At 40.8% G+C, this 23,105-nt stretch overlaps 1 protein-coding gene across 1 annotated transcript in view; it reads left to right on the forward strand.

The window, feature by feature from the left end:
- The window catches only part of RASGRF2 (Ras protein specific guanine nucleotide releasing factor 2), a 199,577-nt gene that overhangs the window by 73,587 nt on the left and 102,885 nt on the right, over positions 1-23,105 (forward strand). The window contains exons 2-3 of the mRNA XM_075271044.1: positions 14,045-14,151; positions 19,066-19,213. Of these exons, the coding sequence (XP_075127145.1) occupies positions 14,045-14,151; positions 19,066-19,213 (255 nt within the window). The remainder of the gene's footprint in view (positions 1-14,044; positions 14,152-19,065; positions 19,214-23,105) is intronic.

Here is a 23,105-nt window from a genome sequence, read left to right on the forward strand (position 1 = left end):
CGTATCGCTGCCGTGTACCTGTTATAGCGCCCTCTGTGTTTTTTTTTTTATACCCTCTAAGGACATCCACATACTGTGTCCAGTGCTGGTGGTTTTAAAGGTGTGGTCTAAACAATTGCTTTTAATTGTAATCAAGGTGAAATGCCCGATTAATTACAATTTTGATTTACGGTAAGTCATAATTTCCCAGCCCTAGCATGAATTACTCCTCCTCCTTTATACAATAGGAATTTAGACCGAGCTACTGAGCATGAGTAACACTGGACACATAAGGTGAACATTCTTAGAAAGAAATCAAAGAACACCAAGGGGCATTATAAAAATCTTATAACAGCAATATTTACACAAAGAAAGTATTCTCTTCTTTGTTCTATGGTTAGTCATGGCTTCAAAGCCTTATTATAGTCATCTGAATGCAGCCGAAGGCAGGTTTTAGATGGCTATAAATTGACTGCATTTTAGCATCCCTATTAGGACTGCAGCATTCGGATCTAATAGAGTTCAACTGAACTGAACTCAAAGGGAGTAAAGATGTTCTAAGTTTGTTGCCAGTGAGCTATGGTAGTTCCAGGTGTTAGAGCCATACATTGGATGCTAGAATATGGCAACATTAGTCATCGGAAAGTGTGGCCTCCTAGTATACTGTATTTGTGGATAACTTCAAATTCTGAGGTTTTAAAGGAGTTGTCCAAGACACAGTATTGATGGACTATCCTTAGGTGAGGTCATTAACGTCAGATCGGTGAAGGTGCTACACTTGGTACACCCGTCAGTCAGCTAATATCTACACAGTGTACAGAGCTTGAAGCAGGTGGATCCATGCATTGTGTATTGACCAAAGTTTGGCTGAACCTAACATTTTTGGAAGACCCATCTCATTAAAAACCAACTCTCTGATCTCTAGTGGTCACTGTCCAATATAGAGTGCTCAGAGGACATAATCTTCATTTATAATTGAGTCACAGGGCATGACTAGTCAAACTTCCAACATTTTCTCAGTATTGCTTTGATGCAAACTAATTTGCTGTAACATAAACATGTAGTTTTCCTGCATCTAGTGTGAATAGAACCTAATAAAATGAACTGCCCATAGTGTCTCTATGTAGCATCGACCAGATTTAGTTCACTAAGAAAATGAGCTTTGCAGTAATTGTATTAAAATGATCTGAAATTAATTTTTCTAACTTGAATACATTTACAAAGTTCACATAATCTTGACATTCCTAATATTCCATCTGTTAGTTATATGAATATGTAAATGAGTTTAATTATAGCCGCTAATATTCGCTAATATCCTGCTTGTTGCAAAACAAACCAGTACATTAGACGTTAGAGCTTTCTAGATGGTCATATGAAATCTTCGCTTCTCATTTTTTTTGAACTAGCCCTTTAGATTAATCTGGTTTAGGTATATATTTTATTAGACATTCTGAGGATCAAGTCAGTTTTGAGTCCAATGGCCTTAGCCCCACTCTTCCTCAAATATTAAAAAGAACACAGTCTCAATCCTCAAAGTAGAACTTCCAAAAGAGGGGTAAAGGCGATGGAAAAGGAGGTGTCCCCTGTGTTTCACTGTCCACCACCAGTGTCCATTTAGGCTTGTGCCAGTGCCTTGAAGCTGGAAGACCTGCACCCCATGTGACCACTGAGACCAATCTGGAGAGGAACCGATGACATCACTTACATATGTCACCAGTTTCTTATTGGTGTCCACCTAGGCCACTGATCAGTCTAAGTGGTCACATTGGGAACAACGGTGGTGTAGAACAGAATTCCCTGGACGGGTGAGTATACTTTTTTAAAAAATTTTGGTTTAATGTACACCTCCACAGGGGTTACTCCAAATCCTGGACAAGTGCAGTCACTTGAGCTTTCTTTTAAGGAATACTAAAGCCAGAAAACATACTAAAAGATAAAAAAAATATATATCCCAGCGCTTTTTCCCTTCACCTCCTTTCTTTTGGTTCGATTTTCTTACAGAAAGGAATATATCTAAAGAAATCTGTATCTCCTTATAGCTCAGCTATGTTCTCTTCCTCCTTCTGGCTGCTTTGTTGCAAAAATGCACTTGGGCAGTGTTCACATTTGATATGGTATGGATTTATCATACAGCGCCTCATGTGGTTTTACGTGATACAAATATTCATAGATTCATCCTCTCGGGTGTTGAGTCAAGGAAACAAATCGCTCACTGAATAGTTCTTTTAGAAATGAGGACTAAATTAAATCTAGTCTGCGCGCTATAACAATGACATATATCTTTGTTTCCTATCAGTCATTGGTGGCCATGACTTTGCATTATCTTTCCCCACTCATTCATCTAAAATGACGTCCTTAACTGAATCAAGGCTACTGGATTCTGCAGCAATGTATTTAGTAGAGAAACTAAACCACATCAGCAATAGAGAAAAGTATGTAAAAAAAATCTGCAGTGAAGCAGCTGAGAAGCCTTCTACAGCCATAGTCTGCCAATGTAAACTGGTCACCCCTGTCGTGACCTCGGTCAGGGACATCATCCAAGCCTCATGGGTTTTGGTGGCATTGGCCACAAACTTCCTGCATGTCTGCATGTGGTTGATATCATCCTGGGTAGTAACATTGTCACTTGTGGCAATGTCCTGAAATCTATTTCCTTTGTGTTAGCAAAGCAGATTTTTTTTCAACTTCTAGGTTTAATTCATTTAAAGGGACACTAAACCTAAAAATTAAGGCTAGAAGTAAAATGGAAATCTGGTTACCCCACTGCTTGTTAGTCTGCAACATTAGTCTGTGTGATCCTGGTATAAACAGTTCTGAAGAGGACACAAGTGTCCTGCGGATCTGCTGGAAATCGACTGAGGGGTTTGGACTTAGGCTAAGAGCCAAAAAGTGCTGCGGAAAAGATGCCGTTGGAAACGCAATGCAGTTTTTCCAGCAGCACTTTTCACAGGAAGTAGACTTCCTGCTTCCACTATACCTTTACGGAAACGGCCAGTGTTTCCATAGGTATAATTGGCATGCCGAGATTTACATAAACACAACAGTTTTCGAAATCGCAACGTCTCTGCTGCGGATATTTCTCTGTACTGTGTGGATGGAGTTAGCCAGAATCGCATCCACTTTGCGGGTACCGTAAAACGCTTCAGTGTTTGCCATGACAATATCACGGTATTTATGCAATGTTGGGCCCTGACCTTAAGGCCGGGACCCCACGGGATGGAAAAGCTGTAGCAAAAATCATTGCATTTTACAGTAAGGGCAAAGTGGATGGAATTCTAGTGAATCCTATGCCCACTTTGCAGTAAAAACTGTGGTGCGGACACACTGCGCCAGTTTTGGAAATCGCAGCAAGTCAATAATACCTACAGAAACGCCAGCAGTTTCCCCATAGTTATAATTGTCACAGAAAGCCCATGAAAACTCTGCGAACTTTCTGTCTAAAGCGCTACAGGAAGAACTGCAATGTGTTGCCGCCATGGTTTTTCCTGCAGCACGTTATTGCTGCAGGACGTTCCGTTGGGCCTTAGCCTACAGATGTTTTCTGGGGTTTTTTATGTGATCAATTGAAGATCTGTGAGGGTTCAGTTCCTGAATCCCTGTCAATACACCTATTTTAAAGAGACACTTCCTGATCATTTCCACCTTACAGGCCATGTGAAGCCACGTTTATGGGTCACCTGGCCTGTTTGCAGCTCAGTCCCATTCAATTGATTGGGAAAGGCTGCAATATCAAGTACCGCTGCTATACAAATGTATTGAACTGTTTTTGGTTTGCTGTGAAGAGGCTGTAGCGCCCACCAGAACACTGCTGTTTCGGGCGGTCCTGGGTGTTGAACCCTTGCTGATCTTCAGTTGATGGCCTAGCCTAAGGATAGTTCATCAGATAATAAGCCCGACTTATTCCAATCCTTTTGTTGTAATTCAGAAGGGCACAGCCGGGATACAAACATACCTGGCAGAATTGTAGCTAGAATTTACTTCACCAAGTCCAAATATTCAGGTTGTTGCACTAGCTTTCTTTCTAAAAGAACCTGTAACCTGGGAACATGCCCTGCCTGACACCCCAATTTACACCCCTGAATGCTGAGTCTAAAGAAATCAAACATGGTTAACCAAAAATTCACTTGAAGGTCAGGAGTTAGACCACATAAAGGTCAGTGAAACCTTAGAATAGAGTTAAAAACGCAGCTTTTTGACCAGAGATGTAGTACTTTTCTTTTCTTTTCTTTTTTTTTTTTGTAGAGGTTTTTGCCAGACTCAACTCAATAGTGTCCCATTGGGTGTACTGTAATGTATGTAATAGACTCGTGTGCCTTTTACTTTTCTTTTTTCTTGGCTTAAGTATCCTAAGATGGCCAGCTTTGAAAACAAGACTTGATTGTGCGATACTCTGTCACTAGTTGTCTGTGCTTGGCGTGTCTGTCTGTGGTTACCAAGTGGTTTAGGCATGAATTGCAGCCTGTCAAATATTATTCTAGCATTTTGTACTATGGTGTATTTGTTTTATGAAAAATTGATTCCTCAATCAAATTCAAGTAATTATTATAGTAAAAAAATCTGTACATTTCAACTACAGACAAAATATGGATGTGCCCTCACAAGGATATCGGGATCCAAAAAAAAAAAAAAAAAAAAGGAATTTACGGCATATTTTTAAGAATTTATTTAAAGATGATTTTATTTTGGAATCAATAACATAGTTTGAGACCTTATTCACACGAACCGCATTAAAGGGGTTTTCAGGGACCTTACTATAATAGGCCAGGCATATCCCATTCATTGGTCACTCCAATGCAGCAATATCAAACACAGCAATGAGACCACAGCTATCCCTATCATAGTCCCAGATAACCCCTTGAACTCTGCTCCCCTCCTCCTTCTCTATAACTTGCTGCTTGCAGATTGTACTACATTTGTGATGTGACATGTTTGCTTTAAAGCATATTATTTTATGCTAAACTGTGCAGTATGCGTGTATGTGAGACGATAACATTATTTCTGTCCGTTTCATGATTTATATTCTGTAGACTGTGGCAGCTTTTCCCTGTTCGTGATGGATCTGGAACATGCAATCCTCTCTGAGCTGGTGAGAAGAGGAGAATCTGCTCTTTAACTGTCTGTCTTACTCATGCAGGAAACATATAGAGATTACTGTACTGATATGAATAAAATCCTTTGTCTGTGATGGACTACATATGTGTGCCTGTGTTTCGTGAATGGTATGCTGTCTAGAAGTAACTTTTTGTAAGTGTATTACTATATCAGTGTTTGCCACCATATTGTGAGTGAGATTGTAGAATATATTGTTGCAGTTATCCATAAACTTATCTGCAGAATATATGGAGCTCAATGCTCCAGTGCCCATGCCTTCTTACAGTACAGTGTCCGTATCTGATATAAGACTTGTATTTACTGTATAATTTATAAGAATGGATTTTTTTCTCAGGCTTGTAAACAGAAGTAGCAGGATGGCTGTCTCCTGTCTTCCAGAGAGATTTTATATGAAAATCCTTTAGCAGAACACATTTTTATGTTATCTTGTCTGGTTGTTTCGCTAAACAGCTGCCTCGCATGTAATACTGTAATATCGGAGCGCTTTAGAGTATGTCAGACTCCCCCTTTACTGCATCTATTGGGAGCTTTCATCTTGTAAAACAATATAGATTAATAATAGAAACCTCCTTATGTGACAAGTCCTGAGCCAGTACAGATGGAGTAATCTACAAGAGGTGCACAAAATTTGGTGAAACTACTAAGGTGCTGATCTGTACAAAACGTGCTGTTTTGCATTTGGCTATTACACAGGCAGATACAGAGGACATGCTACAAGAACAATTGCTAAAGTGAACATTCTCCTGGACATGTACTTCCATTGTTTCTCTGGAACAGCCATTATTGCACAGGGCGATGTGCTGTCCCCGAACAACAATTTATTTTTTCCCTGTTTTAAAAGCAGCTGATCACCGAAAGAGTGATCAAAAACTCACACCAGTGAACTATGATCGTGCACATTAGTACCAGGTCTTTGTAATAAAGCAGAGACCCGGCAGCTATGGTGGCCGCTGTGCTTTAGGTTAATGTTTGTTGTTATATATAATAATTTATATAATGTCCCCCTAGAGCCTCCTGTGCGAGTCCCCATTGTGTTCCGCAACCTTTTCCATTGCAGGAACACACCTGCGTGGCAAGATCATGGAAGCTGTCCTGTTCTTATGACAGCCAGGAGCCTTATTTAAAAAAAAAAAAAAAAAAAAAACACCTCCCAGACCTGTCATAGGAATATAGCTACAGTGAAGGAAATAGTGTTGCTTTCTTTGGCACGGAATTTTCAGTGCTGGAAAAAAAGCCTTCCATTGACTTCAAATTCTGCTAGTGGAAAAAATAAATAGCAGAACCCATTGAAGTGAATGGGAGGCTTTTTTTCAGTGTGGAAAATTCAGCGTGGAATATTCCGCTAGCAGAAAAAAAAGCTAGCAGAGTCCATTGAAATCAATGGGAGGCTTTTTTTTTCTTCAGCGCTGTGTAACACCCCCTTTGGCCACACCTCCGGGTAGCGGGGCATTCGGGTAAGTATGAGTTGCTGTTCTACCTTGCTTAGCGCAGTGCCTCCACCCTTGTCGGTGATATTCTGGTGCTTCCGGGTTGACAGCGCCTTTCTTCAGATCTCTGCCTGAGGCTTGACAAGGGAAAGCCCCGCCCACACCAACACGCCAGAGAGGATTGTGGTATAAACAAAGAAACTTTTATATGGAACTTAATAAAAGTAATGGTGAAGTACAATATGCAATAACATTCACAGCATCAGTAAGAGGTTGTACTGTAAGCGATAAACCTATCTAGAAAATGGCAAGTCTATGTGGTAAAGCCCTAGAACAATGTATAACGATCACAAAAAACTCAGTCTTAATACAAGGCCTGTTGCCGTGGTTGTGGGAACTCTTCATTCGTTGGTGCACATGAGATATGTCAGAAGTTAATAATGCTCCTTTAAATCCTAGCAGGGTGAGATTCCTTAGTGCAGATGATTTAGTACACTGCAGAAAATCCAGTATTGGCTACAATCATCTATCAGCAGCAGCAGGCTCTATCCCTTGTAATATGACATGGCAGCACAGCATACAGTATATCTGCGTGAAACAAGTCTCTTACTACTAGAAGAGGATTACTCTAGCAAGAACCATTTGCTCCTGGTTCATAGGTTTCAGTCTAAATAAGAATGCTGGTGGTAGGTACACTTACAGTCCCAGAGAGATTAACCCCGTCCCGTCCAACAGGCTGCCAAAGGGTTAAGTCTGGAAGAACGTTCAGGTGTAGCTGGGAGGCACCTCTGTCCGTTATGGAAGTTATAAACACCCAGTCTCTTCAGCAGATCCTCCTGTGGAGCCAGTAACCTTTTCTCTGAAGGAATTAAATCCTCTTTCTTTTTGCTTTCAGCCTCTGGGAGCTCAACAGATCCTCCTTTTACATGCACCTGTGATCCCTCTATCCTGCAGACTGCCTGAGCATATGGTCTTCCTTGCAAAGCAGCCCCTCCCATCCTCCAAGGATTTGATAAACAAACAATTGCTTTCATCCCGCATGCATAATGTCGGCAAACTGTTAACCCCTCGTTGCCTTGAACTGCACACAGGGGTTACAGCTGAAAATTCAGTGCCAAATAAAGTGGCATTTTTCTCTGTGTGAATGGACCCTTACTTTGACTCTCATGTTAAGAGGCTTTGTTAAAACTGAGTTTTTCAGCACCGTTTTTGTGCTGAAAAAGCCCCATCAGCTTATACTCGAGTCAAGCAAAAAGAAAAAAAAAATATTTTTTTTTTTTTTTTTTTTTTTTTTTTGGGGGGGGGGGGGGGGGTCGTCTATGAGCAACCACAATAGTAATGTATAGAATCTCCCATAAAATAGTGAAAAAAAAGCTTTAAAAAAATAAAATAGATAAAAGTTCTAAATCCCTCCTTTTCCTAGAATACATATAAAAGTAGAAAATTACTGTGAAACACATACACATTAGATATCCCTGTGTCCGAAAGTGCCCGGTCTACTGAATATAGGGGATCTGCAGTGCTCTTGTTCTGTCAGGAAAGGGTTAATAGGAGCACTGCAGATAACCTATATTCAGCCAGGCTGAACTCCAAGTGGGGGAAGAAAAACCCAGTCCTCAAGCTCAGGGAAGGGGCAGACAGACAACCAAAACACCTTCCCTAGCACCCAGCAACTACTGCACCCAAAAACTACAACCATTTTAATTTTTGAAATTTTCCAATAGCTGCTGCATTTCCCCCCTCGGCTTATACTCGAGTCAATAAGTTTTCCCAGTTTTTTTGTGGTAAAATTAGGGGCCTCGGCTTATATTCGGGTTGGCTTATGCTCGAGTATATACAGTACTAAATATGTAATGAGAATAGAGATGAAGAACCCAACACGTCCTACTGTAGATTATAGAAAACCACATGAAAAGAAGTATGGGCACAATGGCCATTTCACATTGTCAAATATCATGCCAATAGGAAGATGTATTTTGGGGATAGGTGTGTTATAAGAAGTCGTTGCCTCAATATACAGTAATACCACTAAATATATCTATGGCTTTTACCAGGGGTGCCAATATGGCTATAGAGAAACCAATTCACATGAGAGAATTCAGATGCATATAAGCATACCAAAGTTTTTTCAGTCTCAGTCTACTTATTATTTGTCCTAGTCAGGACCAAAGCGATTTAATATCTATATGATACAACGGTGGGAACTTTTCTTCCTATTATCATCAGAAGTCCTTCCAATTTTTTGGAAGGGATGTAATACAGACGTATTACTGTATCCCTCAAATAAAACTACTTGTCCTGGACTTGTTCTAGACATAGCAATATATTATAGATAAGCTGGCATCTTGTCTGAATCACAGAGTATGACTATGACCGCTTCATTATGGATCTGGCTGTCTGGCACCCAATAGGCTGTGCTTGGTGAGATCATGGCAGAACGTCTAATACATGAACATTTTCTAGATTGATTGTTTTCTATTAAAATCCAATGGTGTATCATTTTTTGAGACAGTTTGTCGACTCTAATACTTGGGTGTCAAGCTTTCCTGTCTCCGATGAACAGAAGATGGATGGAGTGCATTGCCGATAGTATAAGTTACTGTCAGCAATACCTGATCATTGTTTGGAACAGCGTCTTAATCTGTTGGAGGTGATTTCATCTGACATAACTGCAATCGGATGTTCTTTTATTCAGTGGATTTGTCAGTACAGACTTTATTAATCTGAGACATCTTGGAGATGGTCTATTGACTATAAACTAGTGGGTAAAGTTACTTTGGAGCCAGATGTAAGGAGCTCTAGGTAAAACTTACACATTATGTCTAGTCCTGGACCTGAGTGGAGGGGTGATGTTTAACTATGGGGTTCTCTTTTTGGTGTCCTTTGAATCTCAGAGTCATGTGTCGCGCCCTCAATGCTACCCTAACCATAGCAAAGTTTACCAGTTCTGCTTCATTAACTATTATATTATGGGATTACATTAGTAGCAGTTTTATAATACATGTGCATCTCAATAAATTAGAATATCAGTAAAAAGTTTTTTGTTTTTTCTTTAGTAATTTAATTGAAAAAGTGTCCCCCATATATTTAGTCATTACAAACAGAGTGAACTTTTCCAAGTGTTTCTTTCTGTTATTGTTGATGATTATGGCTTACAGCCAAGGAAATCTCAAAAAAATTAGATATTATATAAGACCAACTGTAAAAAAAATATTTAACACAGAGATGTTGGCTAAATGAAAAGTCTGTCCAGTAAATTTTTATTATTATTATTATTTATTTATTTATGTAGCACCATTAATCCCATGATGCTTTACATTTGGGGGTTACATACAATACACAGAATATACAGGTAGATATAATACTAACAATGACCGACTGGCACAGTGGGGTAGAGGGCCCTGCCCACGAGGGCTTACAATCTATGAGTAAATGCCCTCAATACTTGGTCAGGGCTCCTTTTGTATGAATGACGGCAATGTGGCATGGAGGGATCAGCCTGTGGCACTGCAGAGGAGTTATGGAAGTCCAGGTTGTATGATAGCAGCCCTCAGCTCGTCTGCATTGTTGGGTCTGGTGTCTATCATCTTCCTCTTCCTCAATATCCCATAGATTCTCTATTGGGTTAAGGTCAGGCGAGTTTGCTGGCTAATAAAGCTCACTGATACTTTGGTCATTAAACCAGGTCCTGGTACTTTTGGCAGTGTGGACAGGTGCCAGGTCCTGTTGGAAAATGAAAATTTCCATCTCCAATAAGCTTGTGGGCAGAGGGAAGCATGAAGTGCTCTAGAATCTCCTGGTAGACTGCGCTGACTTTGGTCTTGATAAAACCCAGTGGACCTACACCAGCAGATGACACGGCTCCCCAAACCATCACTGACTGTGGAAACTTCACACTAGACCTCAAGCAGCTTGGATTGGGTACAGCGGCCTCTGCTCTCCTCCTCCAGACTCTGGGACCAAACAAATGAAATGCAAAATTTACTTTAATCTGAAAAACCTTTGACCACTGAGCAGCAGTCCAGAACTTTTTAATGATATTCTAATTTATTGAGATGCACTAGTATGTGCTTGTTAGATGAACCCCATCTATTACAAGCGGGAGTAATTCAAGTGGTACAGAAATATAATAACTTTTAAAAAAAAAATTCTATAAAAGGACCATTCAGGACATTAATGTGGATATTCGGGGAGTGTTTAGTTAACTGGAGCCTGGTGTTCTAGTGACATCAAACCCCCGGGTCATGTGATCTGTGGCAGTGTTCGGCTCCCAGGGTCGCTCTACCCTCCTCCCTTCCCACACAGGGAATTAATTACCTGTACAATGGGGGCTGGCTGTCATTGCTGGAACCCCCGTGGCCCAACAAAAGCATCCCCAGGAGCAGGTAAGTACTTCCCAAACAATACCTTTGATAATAATTGCAATATACTTTATTAATGGATTTTGCTTTCTTTCCATGAACTTCTGTGTTGAAAAAAAAAAAAAATTCTTCTACTTGTTTTTCTAGTTAGAGTTGAAGTCTTCTCACTGGTCCTCTCTTAGAGTACGGAGGGGCAAACTCTTGTATAATATAGGAAAGCTGAGGCTGAGGGGTCGCTTCACAGTGATATCTCAGGCATTATAAAGCATCAGAATGGTGTTTTTCCTTCTTTTTCTCCAGAGATATCACTTGTTGGGACTGGCATATTTATATGCAGCTGCAACTGCTGCCAATCCCAATTGTGTAATGAGAATCTCATCTCTTATGTGATCCAAGATGAACTATTCTAAGGTTTATAATGCAGATACTGTTTGAAGTGACCCCTTCCCAAACCCTAGCTTCCCTGCACTGTATAGGGGACTGGTGCCCAATATATTCAAGTGAGAAGCAGGGTGCAGCTTTCAGCTTGCAATACAGAAGCAGCGGAAAGAAAATAGAAGGGACTGAAAGTGGACTACAGCACAGGTTTTAACAGAAAGGAGTCAAAATCTGTTGAAGTATATTGCATTTATTAGACTACAGGAATGAAAAGGTGTGCATTTGCTGGAGTTGTGCGGAAAATGCATGGATAGAACATGGATAATATTCATGTGCTGCCTATGCCTATATGGACACATTGGTTTCTTTCAACTACTTCAGGCCAAAAACAGGTATAACGCCGGCGTTACGAGAGCTCCCATTGAAGTGAATGGGAAGTGTTCAGGAGCCGTCCGCTGCGCTCGTGTGTACGGCTGTGAATGAGTATTTTTACAAGCCCAGCGTAACTCCGTGTGCATGCAGCCTTATACAGATGGTGGAAAAAATACATAACAGAAGCAACACAGCTAGAGCAGGCACCTGGCGACTATACGTCAGTCCAGTACATTTGGGAGGTCATCAGGTAGAGCAGATAACTCCATTAATTGAAGTGTTATTACCATAAAGAAACCTTTATGTGATATCTCCTCGCTGTTATTTCAGAGTTCGTTTTGGGATGTTCCTTTGCTAGTTGTACCGTTTCTTACTGGCAATGTGGACAACTCTTAATTCAATGCAGGATAACCATCCTGTCACTCTTCTGCAGCGCTGGCAGACACCCCTAACTGTAAAACAAATGATCTCCATCCATATCATTAGCCCGCTGCCAAGAGACATAATGTATGCACTGAGCTGGAAGCTGAAGAAAGACTGAATAAGTATAAACAATGAATATATTCTCAAGGGCACAAAAAATGTAGATTACATGAGCCACCAAGTCGTCTTCAGCTACTTCCTAATAATAATACCATTGGGCCATTTGGAAAGGTAACAATGCGTGCTGTTGAAACATTGTATGAGTAAAGTTTTGACTACATATATTAAATTTCAGGTTGGTCCATGCAGATGTTCTGTTGACTTCTTATCACTTCGAAATTCATTATAACACGTTTGTGAGAAGTTCTCAGTCTCAGTAATTTTAGATGCTACATTTGGCTCTGAGGGTTCCTATTCCAAGTCCACATGGGTTGAATTTACTGTGGACACTTTCTGCAGCAAATTCCCAAGACCAATCCAAACTAAATTGTGCACAATTTGGTTCAAAATGTTGCTAATGTGGTAAGTGGTAACACGGTGGTTAGCACTGCAGCCTTGCAGCGCTGGAGTCCTGGTTCGAATCCCACCAGGAACATCTGCAAGGAGTTTGTATGTTCTTCCCGTGTTTGTGTGGATTTCCTCCCATTCCATAAAGACATACTGATAGTAAAAAAATCAAAATGAACAATTCAGGGTTCTGTTCTCTGGATGGGTGGAGGTCCCAGCAGTTGGACCTCCACCAATATGATACATTTCCCACACGTCGGCTAGGGGAATAATTGTCTTACTGAGACTACCACTTGAAAGAAAACCTGTCACCATGTCTGAGAAGCCAAATGACTCTATTGTATAGTAGGCGCTGTCACCCTGAGTATTCATTCAGCCATTCCAAAGATATAAGACCTTTTAGTGATAAACTTCAAAATGCTCATCATGATGATATCTATATAGGATGGGATATGTCACTGGGCTCTTCAGTCCTGCTGAGATGTCCTCCGTAAAGGATTTGTCAATTAAATACATTTATCACTTATTTGTAGGGGCCCTTGGATTGGCTCCCCTGATAAGTAGAACTGGGCTCAGAGTTCCCCTTTACTCCCCACACAACCATGATAACAATGTGTTTTAATATAATGGTAGGTCTGAAATATCCAAGACCATTTGTCTTGGCACTGCTCAGTAGAGATAAGCTAATACCTGTGTTTTGTTTTTTGTTGTTGTGTTTTTTTTTTTATATACAAGTTACTGACTAGAGATGAGCGAACACTAAAGTGTCCGAGGTTCGAAATCCGATTCGAACAGCCGCACACTGTTCGAACGGATTTCGAACCCCATTATAGTCTATGGGGGGAAATGCTCGTTTCAGGGGTAGGCAACATTCGATAAAATCATACTTACCAAGTCCACGAGTGACGGTCGGGCTGGATTCTGCTTGAAGTCTTCTCCCGGCGCAGGGTCCTCTTCTGGGTGGAGTTCACTCTGCCTAGGCATCCGGCCTAGGCAGAGCCAACTGCGCATGCGCATGTATGCGTGTGCATGCCCGTGTATGCGTGTGCATGCCCGCGTATGCGCATTCGGCTCTGCCTAGGCCGGATGCCTAGGCAGAGTGAATTCCACCCGGAAGAAGACGCAGGGACGCAGCGCGGAGAAGATTTTGGAAAGGTAAGAGAAGAACCAACGTTGATTGGCAGAATGTATAGCATTCTGCCAATCAACGCTGGTTCTGCATCGAACATTAAACTTCGAACAGCTAGTAGTGTTCGATCGAGTGCGAGTATTTCGAATACCGTAGTATTCAATCGAACACCTACTCGATCGAACACTACTCGCTCATCTCTATTAATGACTAAAAAAGCCATCAATTAGAAATGTAGGATAAGTTGTTCATGTACCACATTTTATTGTAAAATATACAGTATATAGTTTGTAATTTTCTGGTGTGTTGCATACTTAGTTTAGTGATATATAATGCCACAATTCTATTTTCCACAGCATTATTTCACTGTGACCTTTGGCCATGAGGCTCAGAAGCCATTGGAACTGAGATGTGATGAGGAGGCTGAGCGAGATGAGTGGGTCGAGGCCATACACCAAGCAAGGTAGGGGCTGCAGATTCTAAACTTGGTGATACTGTCAATGGATTTTCTGTTTCCTTTAGGTTCCACTCACATAAATGTGGTTTTGCTTTCATCATTTAATAAATGTTTAGAGTTTCCATGTGTTTTTTTTCTGGCCTAAGATGTACATTTTTAAAAAAGTTTCCAAAATGTATTTTTAAAATAAACAGGGGTTCTGTTATTTCATATAAATAAGTTTTAAAGGGCATTATCATAGGACTGGCCCAATTTAGCAGAGACATTTACCTAATGTCTGTAAAGTTAATCTAGCTATATCTGGCTCTATACAGATAACAGTACCTGTTAGACTTTCACTCAATTTCTCCATAACATCCATATTTAGCTGACTCTTCAGGGGTTTTTTTTTTTTTTTTTAATGGCAAAATAGAAATAAGATGTTGTCAGTTCCTATCTACTACGTGCTCGGACCCATATTCCCTTATATCTGTCATCATATCAACAAACTTTGCAGAAATTGATATTAATCAAATATAAGAAATGTATATATCTTATAACATAAAATGCTTCTATCACCTCTTTTCAAGCAGTTTTTTTTATTCCCCTGCTAAACTAATATCTCTGCTCTGTCACTCTCAAAACTGACTAAAGGTCATGTATCAAATAACACACGTCTATAGGAGTCTATGTAAAGTTAGCAAAAATTGAGCGACACCAAAAGAATGACAGAGGATCAGGCTGATGATGGAGCTACATAGGAAGTTTCTATTACAGCCCAAGTACTTTATTTACATAAGTGCAAGTCAGTGCTTCTCTGTATATGTTCTGCATGACCCTGTTCATTTCTGAGAAAGGTTAAGAGCAGATTCTCCTGTTTTCACTGGAGTGTATGGCAGTTAGTCTCCACCCCAATCTCAGGGAGAACAGTATATTACAGCTAGGGCATGCAGAGGGAAAAATTGCTAACAATTGCCAAACGCAAGTAATAAATTTTATTTTATTTTACTTATATAGCACAAACATATTCTGCAATGCTTTAAGGATATTGTCATCACTTATTGTCCCTAGTAGAGCACATAAATCTAATTTTCCTGGCAGTTTCTACTGAAAAGTCACCTGAAATGATAGATATGCTTTAAATTAACTTGCTGGTTCACATTAAAAAAATTCACAATAAATACATAATGCATAGCTAAAATACCCAAATTCCCTCCTTCTTGAGTGGACCAAATTATGGGCTGTAATTTTGACCTTTTGCTGAAACAGTGAAAAGAAGGAGATTGTCTCATATGAATTGGTGCGCACACAGTAAGGTACATTTAATAATAGATTTGTTCAAGAAACATTGATAACATTATTTTTGCCCTCTATAATAGTATGCAGTCAAGGAAAGATGGGTATGTGATGGAGTAATAATGGTTCAGTTAGGGTCTGTTCACGCGGAGCAAAAGGTCACGGAAACCTTTTCCGCCTTGTGAACATTCCACGCAGCTAGCTGCGACAGGATGCCAATACAGCATCAGTATTCCGTTCGTGGCATACCACTCCTGGTTAGGCCTAAATGAATGGGCCTAAACAGGAACATGTCTTGAACCGTGGATACCGTGGAGTTGATATCATGAACAAAAGACCATAGCTCCCTCTCCACTGTGGTAATCTGAAGCAGGGGTGAACCTACCTTTTTTGCCGCCCAAGGCGGATGACAGAAAGCTGCCACGCCCCCCCCCCCCCCTTCCTGGAGGAGGGGGCGAGGCGGAGCGGCATTAGCAGGCAGGGAGAATACCTTCTCTCTGCCTGAGCGTGAGGGGAGGCCGCTGGAGCAGCGCTGCGTCCACAGGGCCTCCCCAATCCACCGCTCGTTTCCCGTGCCGGGCTGCCGAGACGGTGACGCTAAGCCAGTCCAGGACAGCTTGTCCCGGACTGGCTTAGCTAAGCAAAAATGCCGCCCCCCCACCATCACTGGGGCCCTGGCATAGCGCCGCCTGAAGCGGTTGCCTCATGGGAGGTGCGGCGCTGATCTGAAGGGACATGAGAATAATGAAATAATTTCCTCCTCTCCCTGCACTGTCAGCTGCTCATGTTCTCCTGCACACTTATTAAAATGAATGCTCGAGCATATGCAACCCCACTTTAACCAGTGATATCTGAAAATCTATGGGTGATACAGACTTTATCTTGGTCTAGTTTTCAAGCCAAGATTCTTTAAAACGAGATTAATATCGTGGCCCTGGTCCCAAGGCTCCGATGTTAGAGTTGTTTAAAGTTACAATGTCTATGAGCAAGCTGTGTGGTTAACAGTATTGCACTTTGCTTTGATCGTGCTAGTCCAGAACTGTAAGGGAGGTGTATAAGATTTATTACAAAGTGTCTTATTTCCACCCCCACTATTTATTTATGAAACGTTCTTTATAACTTGAGGTACGTGTCAAAGGTGTTGTCCAGGAATTTAACAACTCACAGTGGAGGTCAGGGAAAGTGAAACATAAAAAAAAATAAATCATGCTTGCCTGTCCCTGATGCTACGATACCTTCCGCCACTGTCCATTCCACATAGGTCATCTGGTCAATTCCTGTGGCCGCTGAGGTCAGTGAATGTCCTCAGTAGTAACATACACAGGACCTCTGGTCAGTGGCGGTGTTCACAGGACATGTGAGTGTATATATGTGTGTGGGTGTATATATAATTACACACACTTTGCCTTGGGAAAGTATTCACCCCCCTTGAACTTTTCAACCTTTTGCCATATTTCAGGCTTCAAACATAAAGATATCAAATTTTAATTCTTGGGGAAAGTATCAACAACAAGTGGGACACAGTGACCCATTACATTGTAGATTTTGCTTTATGTTTTGGATCGTTGTCTTGTTGGAAGATAAATCTGCGTCCCAGTCTGAGGTCTTTTGCAGACTCCAACAGGTTTTCTTCCAGAATGGTCTTCTATTTGGCTCCATCCATCTTCCCATCTATTTTAACCATCTTCCCTGCCCCTACTGAAGAAAAGCAGGCCCAAACCATGATGCTGCCACCACCATGTTTGACAGTGGGGATGGTGTGTTCAGGGTGATGAGCTGTGTTGCTTTTACTCCAAACATTGCATTGTGGCCAAAAAGTTTGATTTTGGTTTCATCTGAGCAGAGCACCTTCTTCCACATGTTTGGTGTCTCCCAGGTGGCTTGAGGCAAACTTTAAATGAGACTTTTTATGGATATGTTTGAGAAATGGCTTTCTTCTTGTCACTCTTCCATAAAGGCCAGATTTGTGCAGTGTACGACTGATTGTTGTCCTATGGACCGAATCTCCCACCTCAGCTGTAGATCTCTTCAGTTCATCCAGAGTGATCATGGGCCTCTTGGCTGCATCTCTGATCAGTCTTCTCCTTGTTTGAGATGAAAGTTTAGAAGGAAGGCCGGGTCTTGTTAGATTTCCAGTGGTCTGATACTCCTTCCATTTCAATATGATTGCTTGCACAGTGCTTCTTAGGATGTTTAAAGCTTGGGAAATCTTTTGAATCCAAATCCGGGTTTAAACTTCTCCACAACAGTATCTCGGACCTGCCCAGTGTGTTCCTTGGTCTTCATGATGCTCTCTGCGCTTTATACAGAGCCCTGAGCCTATCACAGAGCAGGAGTCGCAGACCACCAAAACCCAGTGGGCACAGATCAGTCTTGGCAGCTGGTGGACGTTTTACAAAAATTAAAAGGAAACTAGGAATCAGCAGAACCTCATCAGGAAGATTATAAAGGAGGGTCCTGGGTATTTTAACATTTAAACTGAAAATGACCCACACTGTGCACTATAAAATAAAGGTGCATGTATATGGTGTTGTATATAGATTTGTGAGTCACTTCCAATTTTACAATACAATTTTACAGTACAATTTTCTTGTGTACCCTTCCACACCCACTGTTTACTGTCAGTGAATAAGAGAGCATATATTTGTTTTTACACATTGCAGTTTTTTGTTTGTGTCCTTTGTTTTATGCGCAGTATTTTGACTTTTGTTGTAGTGTCACTTTTTTTAAAGCCACCGAAAACTTTGTGAGAATGAGCACCTTTGGGTTGGAATGAATAAGAAGAAAACCACATATTTAAAGGCTATATCATTGGGAAAACTAATTTTTAATAGAGATGAGCGAACACTGTTCGGATCAGCCGATCCGAACAGCACGCTCCCATAGAAATGAATGGAAGCACCTGTGACGCTGACTTTGCTGGCGGCCGGCCGGCGTCACAGATGCTTCCATTCATTTCTATGGGAGCGTGCTGTTCGGATTGGCTGATCCAAACAGGGTTCGCTCATCTCTAATTTTTAACTAAGCATATATATTCCACACATACATTTTATTTTATTTTTACCTTTTTATTGATATTCTAATTGGTCAGCAAGGTGCACTCTGGAAGTTCAGTGAGCACTGTCTGCTGTGTGTACACAGGGGGAGGTGAGAGCAGGGATGCTGCAGTCTCCCCCAGCAGCAGCCTACCCCTTTGTACACAGATCACACAAACAGTGCTCAGAGAGGATCACAGAAACTTCTGGGTGCTCACTGGAGGCCAATTAGCATATCAATAAAAGCGGGCCTCTTCAAAAACAGCTGAGGGGATTAACAAATAAAAGGTACCCCTGGAATAGCCTTTCTAAAGGCTCTGCAAATATATGCTTAGTTAAAAATGAGTTTTCCCAATGATAGAATCCCTTTAATTTAAAACCAATACAATCATTGTCTATAGTGAACAGAAAAAAGGTCTATGAATGCTACTGCAGTCCATCAGTATATCCAGGACTCTTTTTGTATGATTTGTTACATATTATGTTACTTTATACATATTCACTTATAGTAAATCTAAGTTTTACCGTACTGAACTGTTATAAATGTAGAATTATGCCGCCGTTTAGTAAGAACCAAATAACAGAATGTTTTTGGTCTTTTCTTTTTCAGCTATTCAGACATCCTCATAGAGAGAGAGGTCTTGATGCAGAAGTACATTCACTTGGTCCAAATTGTAGAAACAGAAAAAATTGCAGCTAATCAACTGCGACAACAGCTCGAGGATCAAGACACTGAAATTGAAAGGCTGAAATCAGAGGTATTTGTCTAAGGAGAGCGCTTGTGTACGCAGTATTTGTATACTTCAGCATTTGCAGAATCTGGTTGTTAAATAAAACAAAGACGGCAAATGCAAGGCCAACCCCATAAAATATACAAAGACAATGAATGGAAAATGTATGCAGAAAAGAAAACGTCAAATACAAGTGACAATAATATATGTTTTTAATGGAGATGAGCGAGTTGTACTCGATCGAGTAAGTATTCGAAATACTCGTACTCGATCGAGTACCACTCGCTGTTCGAATGTAAAAGTTCGATGTAGACCCAGCATTGATTGGTCCGCTTGTAGCGCGGGCATGCGCAGTCGGCTCTGCCCAGGCCCGATGCCTGGCAGAGTGAATGAAGAGCTGGAAGACGCCGTGGGGACGCTGCAACGAGAAGACTTCTCGGAGGATCCAGCCCGACCCTCACTCATGGACTTGGTAAGTATAATTTAATCGAACGTTTCCTACCCCTGAAACGAGCATTTTCCCCCATAGACTATAATAGGGTTTGATATTCGATTCGAGTAGTCGAATATTGAGGGGCTACTCGAAACGAATATCGAACCTCGAACATTTTACTGTTCGCTCATCTCTAGTTTTTAACAATTAAAAACTTGTTTCCCAAAAATTGAGAAGTCTCTGATATAAAAGACTTAATGTCAAGATGATAGAATTACATTCAGGCCCTTTCTATACTTACATGTGTTTATGGGAGCATAGCTATGGGAGGAGGGATTGAAGAATGTGCCTCTCCCACTGTTACCAAGAACTGGTCCCATTTACCATTACATTGGGAAATCGAAAGGGGGGTAACATAAAGGGTTTTGGAGAATCTAACTCCTTATCTCTTCTGCTGGGGTTCTTTTAAGTTACAGCAGCCGGTGCTTCTTACCAGTTGTTATAACTTGACTAAGTCTGTAGAGGGAGCTTGTAGAGGGGTTCTGCTCTGCTTACCACAGGTCCACTGCTGCTCTGCAGGAGAGATAAGTGTGTGTAATGTGTATATATAAAATATGAATGTGTGTATCATATTGCAGTAATATGTATGTGTGCAGTGTGAGGCTGTTATATTTGTATGCTGTTTACTGGTAGTGTGTGTGATATTGTGGTGCTGCAGTCTGTACAGTTTGCATGCGTGCAGTATATTAGTGTTATATGTGTGTATGGTATAGCAATCGCATAAATGTGTACAGTGTCTTCGTAAGGGCCCATTCACACGGAGTAAACACACATGTATTTTGGAAAAATACACGTGTAAAAAATACACTTGTAAAAATAAGATTCCCATTGACTTCAATGACAATTTTTTACACGTGTAAAAAAACACGTCAAAATACACATCAAATGTCATTGAAGTCAATGGGAGTCTTATTTTTACATGTGTATTTTTTACACTTGTATTTTGCCAAAATACACGCGCGTTTACTCCGTGTGCACAACCCCTTATACTGACATTTTAAATTACATTTTAAGGAGATCAAATTTTGCCAAAGGGGATTCCAGGATTAGAAAAACATAACAGCTTTCTTCCAAAGACAGTGCTACGCCTGTCCTCAGGCTGTATATGGCATTGCAGCTTAGTCTCAGTCACTTTAATTGAGCTGAGATGCAATTCCAGATGCAATTCATGGACAATTGTGGCACTGTTTCTGAAATGGGGCAACCATGTTTAACTACTCCTGGAAAACCCCTTTAAGTTCTATGTGTTTGTGATCTTATGTGGACCCAGAGGGGTTGGGAGAACACTATACAAAATCTTTGCTCAAGGTGGAGACCTGTTGATCTACAGGGATTTTTACTGTGTGTTTCATAAGGACCAAGTAATACTGTCAGAGGTCAGAGGTCAGAGGTGAATACTAAAGTGAACATTTTTTTCTGCTAAAACTTCCGGTTTATTTCCATATAGTAACACAAACCAGCATCGGTCACCCTGCACAGGTCTCAGTGATAGTCCACCACAGCATTCCTCTATTGTCCTCTTAGTCATGGGTTTATAGCCTTATTTTTACAGCCATATGTATTGATCAGCACAACAAGATGATTGGATTGTGTATTGTTTTTCAGCATTCCTGCGCTATAGGGTCCCGCAGGACTCCCATTTATTTCTATGATATAATAAAGGATGTATTGCTATTGTAAGTGCAGAAAATGAAGCCATTATAAAATTCCTGCTGTTTAAGGGTAATTTGGTATAAACTACTAAGTCTGTATGTTCTGTGATTAATTTCTTTAATCTTCTCAGTGGTTGGGTCTGATTTACCACATTTGTGTTAAGGCCAAATGAAAATCTTGGGAAAGTTTCCGCAGGGATTTCTTTTGTATTATTCTCCTTTTGGGAAGCTAAAACTAATTCTGTATTACTGTAGCATTTCTAGGATACAATTTGTGTATAACTAACTCACCCAGCACATTACATTTATAGAAAGAACAGAACAAACACTATTACAGTTCACTAGGGACTTCCTCTTATTATCGGGTAGGGTGAGAGTTGTGGGATTGCCAACACCTGAAATCATACGATACTCATGAGACCAACCTGTAGGACCAAAGGTCCGTGCTACAACTACTATGGCAACCCATCAGCATGGCGATTCTGTATTACAATGAGCGTAGCAGGAAAGGTCGTTTATTAGATTGGTATTTTTCTACCCACCTAGGGTGGTAAACATTCGGAGAACAGTATCAGTAAAATATTAGTTTTGTATTATAAGACACAGTTTTTGGTATATCCAGTATATGGATTTGATATTCAAGGCAACAAAGGAGCGATACACACGTTCAGCATTTAGACATACCGTAGACCCTGTTCACAAATGCATCGTGGTTTCCATCATAAATGGATACCCAGGAGCAGTTGTGGATCAGCTCCTTAATGGACCCCATTGACTTGTAATTGTGCTTCATCAATTTGCGTCATGACGTCAGGAAAAATAGCACTGCAGGTTTGCACTTAACAGAGCCTCCAGCCCAGATGTGAACAGAGACTTACGTACAATGCTTCCCTGCGCAGCCCTGGCACCCAAGAGCGGAGGCTGTAAGGGGAGGATAATGATGGAGTATTACAAACCATTATCTGTCTTATTCTTGCAAGCAGCACTTTTCTCTCCGCATGATTCATGCAGATACCGCGCGGAAAACACACGGACTCCATTATAGTCTATGGGGTCCGTGTGGCGTCTTAGCTATCCGCTTTTTAATGCGAATAGGTTATAGAATACCGAATGCAGATGTGAACCAGGCCTCACACTCCATAAGCACTTTTTTTTTTTTTTAATGTAAATTGTGAGCCCCACATAGAGCTCACAATGTACATTTTTCCCTATCAGTATGTCCTTGGAATATGGGATGGAAATCCATGCAAACACAGGGAGAATACAAACTCCTTGCAGATGCTTTTTTGCTCTTGGTGGGATTTGAACACCAGGACTCCAGCGCTGCAAGGCTGCAGTGCTAACCACTGAGCCACCGTGTGGCCCCTTCTCTGTAAGCACTTTTTAGGCATGTTGCTATGCATTTACTTATTCTGTTATTGTACCTTTTTAATTTCTTAGTCAAGAATTGTGCAACAAACAAAATATGCCATAAAACCAGACAGTATAATATGGTGGAAAAAGTAGCAGCCCTGACTACACCATGTATAATATACCCTAAAATTGATACTCATGTCTTTTCTTTTCTCAGACCACTCTACAAAATGAACATTTTCCATTGCTATTTAGGTTTAATCCATAAATACAATTATACTAAAATACCCATATATAAGTAGTTTTGACTTGGTGCACCATAACTCGGTAGGTTAAGATGAGGGCAAGTTTGTTGTGGATTTTATATGACAATTTTACCCTTTAAAGGGAGTCTGTCACCAGAACCCAGTGTATCAAACCT

Source organism: Leptodactylus fuscus, chromosome 1 (assembly GCF_031893055.1).
Source record: "Leptodactylus fuscus isolate aLepFus1 chromosome 1, aLepFus1.hap2, whole genome shotgun sequence".
In the NCBI taxonomy this organism is placed as follows: Eukaryota; Metazoa; Chordata; class Amphibia; order Anura; family Leptodactylidae; genus Leptodactylus; species Leptodactylus fuscus.